This window comes from Diaphorina citri, unplaced genomic scaffold, assembly GCF_000475195.1.
Source record: "Diaphorina citri unplaced genomic scaffold, Diaci psyllid genome assembly version 1.1 scaffold5415, whole genome shotgun sequence".
Lineage (NCBI taxonomy): Eukaryota > Metazoa > Arthropoda > Insecta > Hemiptera > Psyllidae > Diaphorina > Diaphorina citri.
The window spans coordinates 8,513-15,359 of NW_007382791.1; the positions used below are offsets into that span (position 1 = coordinate 8,513).

The 6,847-nt window shown below is 38.6% G+C and overlaps 1 protein-coding gene across 1 annotated transcript; it reads left to right on the plus strand.

Moving 5' to 3' along the window:
• Positions 1-281: 281 nt before the first annotated feature.
• Positions 282-4,037, plus strand: LOC103521538 (E3 ubiquitin-protein ligase UBR2-like; the record flags this gene model as incomplete). Its single annotated transcript, XM_008486648.1, has 4 exons — positions 282-580; positions 1,092-1,380; positions 2,696-2,818; positions 3,744-4,037. Coding segments are annotated over 4 exons (1,005 nt in total), but the record flags the coding sequence as incomplete, so codon positions are not given.
• Between the last annotated feature and the right edge of the window lie 2,810 nt (positions 4,038-6,847).

The window sequence follows — 6,847 nt, forward strand, 5'->3', positions numbered from 1 at the left end:
ATGGGGGCCACAGGCTACATTGGCAGGTACATCGCGGGCCACATACACAGTTTGAGAGGCTTGTATCTAGGATTTTCTTGAGGGGGGACTCCATATTTTCGTCCACTTAGCGCTATGTAATAGCAGCAAAAATAGGGCCCAATGAGGCACCCAAAAAGATTTGCGGGCCATAAAAATGGTCAGGCGAGCCACATGTGGCCCGCGGGCCGCTTGTTGAAAATCGCTGATCTATACCAATCCAATATTTTTCACTCAAACCATACTGATCTTCGTGTTCTCAGGTGATGGCTCAGATGCAGGCCCAGCAGAACAGTTTCATGAAGGAGAACGCCCAGCTGTTTGAAGCCAACGCCACCATCAAGCTTGAAGAAGAAGAGCCGGAGTCTTCCTGTATGGACGTTGTGGAACACCCTGTAGCCCTGGGCCCTAACCAGACCCCCCGGCCCAACACTGGCCCTGTATATTATACGTGTATTCTATGCCAGGAAGAACAGGCGCTGACCAAACAGAATGATGCGTTGGTGCTGGCTGCGTTTGTACAACAGAGCACGGTTATGTTTCGCAATAGGAATGCGGACAGGTGAGCACATTTGTTGTTTCAAACACTTTAAGGTGTGGCCACACATAGTCTACGACCGTCGATCGATCTCCAATGCCGGTCGACTTTGTTCGGTCGATCATGTGGATCGACAGTCCGTTCACGTTACAGGAAACGAATTTTTCTTCGTCACGATTATCTTTCTTCTTTTTTTGCTTTCTTTGAAGTGGCAGGATTCTCAAGATTGGGCTCTTCCACCCAACCACCGAGTGTGAAAGGACCTTTAACCCCCAGTAGTTGGGTGGATCTGGGGTTCTGTGCCAACCAATTTCACCTACAAGGATACCAAGTTAAGCCTCTATTTCAGGACGATCAGGTATTCATAAGAAACACATTGAAACCTACGTAGGGGCCCTACGTAGGGGCCCTACGTAGGTCTTGGTACCAGTTCGATACCAAAAATAATAGAAAGTAAAAATGCCGACACTATAAATAGGGTATATTAAATTAAACTAATAAATAAATACCTAATGAAAAATCTTCCCGTTCCCAGGACGGACTTCAAGGTGAACTCCCTGTACATCTCTCTCGAGCACCAGGGCCCGGCTCCCCACACCAGCACCTGCGGTCACGTCATGCATAGCACCTGCTGGTCCAAATATTTCGACAACATCCTCGCCAAGGAGAACCGGCGCCCCTACCGCCTCCGCCAACCGACCAGCTTCGACATCGAGAAGAACGAATTCCTCTGCCCCCTCTGCGAATGTTTGAGTAACGCTGCCCTCCCCCTGATACCCGCCCTGAGTAGTATACAGACGACTACCCCCACGGAAAATGCGGAGGTAATAATAACGAGAATGGTTTATCTAATATATAAAAATGAATATTTTGTTTTTTTGTTTGTTTGGTTGTTTGTTTGTGTGTGTGTTTGTTCGAACTTTATGCCTGGCCAAACCGCTCATCCGATTGCTATGAAACTTTGTGAACTTATTGCTTGCACTCCCGTGAAGGTTATAGGCTATTTTCCTGTTCGATTTTGTTAAGCTACGCCAAGCAAGACCACTAAATGGATGAGTGACAATAACGGCCATGCCTTAAGGATTTCGGCTAGTAATGAATATACTTAAGCGTCCTCAACGGAGCCCTCGCAGAAAATTAAGAAATTGAGCCTAGTACTTCTGCGATGGTCGATGGTTAGTAGATAAACTGGTGCGAGGGTTTAGACTTTAGACTTAGGTCAATGGTCTATGATCGCTTCTCAAAATGTGTGATGCGGTGGCTCTGGGTGTGGCGCGAGATTTCGGATTTATTTTTCATAAGAAAAAAAATCACAAAACTGATTGCTTAGACAAAGAAAGACCCCCCGAGGCCGATTAAAAAAAAAAAAAAAAACCTGCGGTGCTATTATAAGGATTTGTTCTCTCTTTCAAAGATTAAACTGATTATAAAATAGGCTGGGGAAATATTAGTATCTAAATTTGAAAATAGGTATAAGTACCTATGTTGATATTGAAAAATATTGATAACAAAATGCGTAGATAGGTACCTATTCGATCTATTTGAGCCCCTAACCCAAATCCCTATGGTAATAAGCTCACAGCGCGTGTTTGTGTGTTTGTTCGAACTTTATGCCTGGCCAAACCGCTCATCCGATTGGTATGAAACTTTGTGAACTTATTGCTTGCACTCCCGTGAAGGTTATAGGCTATTTTCCGGTTCGTTTTTGTTAAGCTACGCCAAGCAAGACCACTAAATGGATGAGTGACAATAACGGCCATGCCTTAAGGATTTCGGCTAGTAAAAGCTACGCCGAGCAAGACCACTAAATGAATGAGTGACATGAACGGCCATAAGGATTTACTAGCTAGTTTAATATAAATTTAAAAACATCTATCATATTTTCCTATATAAGTACCCATTAATACTTTTCAGGAACGGTTTTCTTCTGTATGATTTTTTTAATTAAAATTCTTCTTTCTTCCGACATGTGTTATTTTTCATTGTCGTATTCCAAATAATATTTTGTATTTCCTTCTTCGTTTTATTTTTGTTTTCAATATTCCTTAATCCATTAGGAATTGAATTTAGTAATTTTGGTACTTGAAATTTAATTGTTGTTCGTCCATAATTGTTGGTGTATTTCTGTTCTGTCCATAGGTGTTTGTACATATGGACTTTGACGCGTGGCTGAGCATTGTGGAAATGGTGCTCGAACATAAGAAGCGACTGAAGAAGTCCAAGGCCACGTCGGAATGTCAGGATTCCACGTCGTCCAAACAGGTAAGTAATGGACTTTGAAATTTTGCTTAAAGTTGAAGGGAAGTGGGAGAAAAGTTGAAGTGAAAATGTCGGAAAACCATGAAACTCTGTTTCGTGTTAATATATTTTAAATAAATAAATAAATAATACCCGCAAAACGGGTGTATATTTACGAGCAGAGCTCTTTTTACAAAATTTCACAAATAATAAAATGTACACAGAAATATTAGCAAAATGAGAAAACACTTTGCAAGTCAATATAGGCCGGTAGGTGCTTCGAACTCTTGCGTTTACGCCTCCCGACATACTTGATTTCCCAGGGTGTAATTTTCATTGCACGCGGGAGACCGGGGTTCAATTCCGGGCGGGGTAATCAATAATACTAGTCAGTAAGTAGTCAATGTAACAGCAGGATAAACAAGGTAGGTATATTCACTCGGAAAAAATTAGTGATAGGGTACCCGTCACTCGGAAGTGTGTGATAGGGTCACTCGGAAAAAATTAGTGATAGGGTGCCCGAAGTTAGGGTGGAAGAACTCTATTATTGGGTTACTCCCCATGATTTAGGTTGTTGGAATGATACATTATACCTTACTTCCCACTTCCCTTCCCATGCTAGCTTCCCGGTAAGTTCAATTTTAGAGTTCCATCACTTACTTTCTCCCTAGTGTGTGTTTTTTTTTTTTTTTTTTTTTTTTCGATCAACCTCAGTGGGGCAGGGGTTAACGCGCCGGACTTTTTTTTTTTTTTTTTTTCTCGATCAACCTCAGTGGTGCAGTGGTTAACGCGTCGGACTTTGGATCTAGAAGTAGTGGTTCGAGTCCAAGTCAAGTCATAAAATTTATCTAGGTGTAACAATTGGGGATGGGAACGATATTTTTGACAAGCATTTAGGTATGCTTATTACAATTGAAAATTTCTTATTCTATTCCATTCTATTCCACAGATCAAGATAAGTCACGACAGTGACGAAGACACGTCAGATCGGCAAATAATCACTATTATTATTATTATTACCCATTTTCTTTCGCAGGTTCCTCAAGACAGGAAACCTCTGGAGATCAACAGACTCATCAACCTACCTGACGACTATAGTGAACTCATCAATACCGTGTCCCTCTTCACGTGTCCAAACAGCGACCGGGAAGATTCCAGGAACCCCGCCCTGTGTTTAATATGCGGGGATATGCTATGCTCGCAGAGCTACTGCTGTCAAACGGAGCTGTTCTTCAAAATGTCGGTAAGTCTTCTTCTTCTTCTTCTTCACCTTTTCCCGTGTACAGACGGCGTTTTTCGTCAGCCTCTCAATCAGCCCTAACCAGGGTGATCGCTTTGGGCTTACATTTGGTTTTAGCTATAAATTTTACGAGTGGATGCCCTTCCCTCTCAACCTTTGCTATTTCTTTAGCAAGGGAAATTCAGGCTGGTATACTCCCTGTTTATAGTCCCCCAGCGAGACTAAGCTGGTCTACTCCCTGTTTAACGTCCCCCAGCCAGACATTATTAGTTATTTCATCTGATTCTCTACTCCCATCCATCCTATACCATGTTTACTTCTCATAATTATATGTTTACGCACAATTTACATACGAGATGAACTCAAAATCAATAAGAAGTACACATCCTCATAGAGCTGTCAGCAAATCATGAGAATATTGCATAACAATCGTGTTCCTACATACATTTCTTACATTAAATTATTTAGTACAATAACACATCAATGTTGTTTTTAGACCGGGAACTCTAAAATGTATATTCAGGACTCTGTTTATGTTGTTCTTAGACCGGGAGCTCTGAGCTCTCCTACTGTATACAGACCTTTATTTATGTTGTTTTTAGGCCAGGAGCTTCTTTACTGTAAACAAGACTCTATTTCTGGTTCACTAGATCAGAAGATTTTTTTTGAGAACCGCTTGCCAGCTGCAGTACGTTATTAAGTTCGCTCTCCAAATTTTTGGTGTTTTTGTGTCTAACCAAAGTGATTTTTAAATAACCAGTACAGTTAAACCAAAGTTCAAGTGCTAATTTCCAATCGTAAGTCTTGATCTTTCCAATTACACCCCTCATTCACCTTGAAATTCAAGTTTTTCTTTCAAATTTCAACTGTCAAACCTCATTGACAACTGACCTTGAAATTCAATGTTTACATTTATCAGCGGTTCTCAAATTTCTGACAAACTCTGTTTTTCCCATAAATTGTGTCTGATTGGCACACCTGCCATTATACCTGCCATTGTACATTACACAGCTTTGATAAAGAACACCTCTTAATTACAACAACAATTACCTGTCTCATAACACCTGCTTATTACAAAACCTTGGACACATAGAGGTGACGACAGAGTAGATACTGATAAGACCTATCAGTGATAGGTGTCAAATACACAGGGTGTCCATTTTAATACCCCTGTAAAACTGAATAGCTTATGCAATGTGCGCTGAATAGCTTATGCAATGTGCGCATCAATTTAATTACCCAACCAAAGTTTCAAATTTTGACAAGTTGATAATTAAATCAACAATACCTACTTAAAGGAACTGAACAACTTAAGACTCAAAAATGGTTCATAGAAACAGAACAAGAAGTCAACAAAGAAGGATCTCTCTGGGAAAATTCAAAAATAAAACAAAACCTAAACCAAATGGCAACACATCACAAATTGAACAAGAAGAAACCATGGCCTCAATACACAATAAAATCATAATCATATCTGAAGAGAACAAACTCCCGGAGCTAAAAACGCTTAGCGTTCAACTTTTTGACCTTTTTGAGTCCAAATTAAATGAAGAAGAAACGAAACATAAATTCCAAGATCTAGAGGATAAAATCAGGGAACTTGAAACTGAACGGTTAGGTATGGAAGAAAGAATAGTCAATGACGAAAATAGAATAAAACATCTTATAGAAGATAATGACGAGCAGATACATGATTTCCAAGAATTACTAAAGAGCAAAGATGAACTAATACAAGATCTAAAAAGAAAAATTGACTCGACACAAAAAACTAAGGAAAATGATGAAAAAACCCTGAATACAATAATAGAACGATTACAAGAAGAAAAGGAACTCAACCAAAGGAACACAAACTATCTTGAAGATCTTGTAAAAAAAACTTGAAGAAGATAAAGAAGGTCTAAAAATAACTATCAATGGACTGAAAAAAACAATTGATGATCTAGAAAATACTAAACACCAAAAGCACAATGAAGAAAACTTTGAGAAAATAAATCTTTCTGATACAACGTCATCCAGATCATCCAACTTCTCTTTTGATCAATCACTAATCCCAATACACACCAATACTAATAACTACCAATTGAATTTTGCTCAAGAATTAGAACTGACATCTAACACACAAATAGAAGAGCAAATAAAAGATAAACAAATACCTAATGAAAACAATGAACAACCCCTAGAAGTAAAAGAAAAGGAAAATGAATCCCCTCCAACAAGAACTAGTAGCCTTCAAACAGCAGAAAAAACACAGAATGTGACTTTTACTCCCAATTCACCAGAAATTCAAATATATGTTCCTGAAGACCTAGAAATATCCCCTAAAAATAAAAATAGTAGGTTCTTACACTACACCGAATCAGAATCAACCCAAAAGCGAAACAAAGATTTTGAGTATGTAGTCGAAATGAAACTACTCGAATTAGAAGACGAAATAAGATTAAATACAATAAAAATTATGGACATCGAATCAAATATTACTAAAAACAATGAATTATATAAGAAGAAAATTGATGATCAGAATAAAAACAATAAGATAAATATAAAAAGGAAGGAAGAACAAATTCAAACAATTCCCAAACCTTCACCAACAAACACATTAAAAAATGTATGTCACGTTATTGGAGACAGCCACATAAGATATATAAATAACATCTTGAGCAAAAGAACTCCAAAATTATGAAATAAAAACAACAATCAAACCAGGAAAATGTTTGAAAGAAGTACTTCAAAGTATACCTTCTAACATGAGAAGAAAGAACTCCAAAATTATGAAATAAAAACAACAATCAAACCAGGAAAATGTTTGAAAGAAG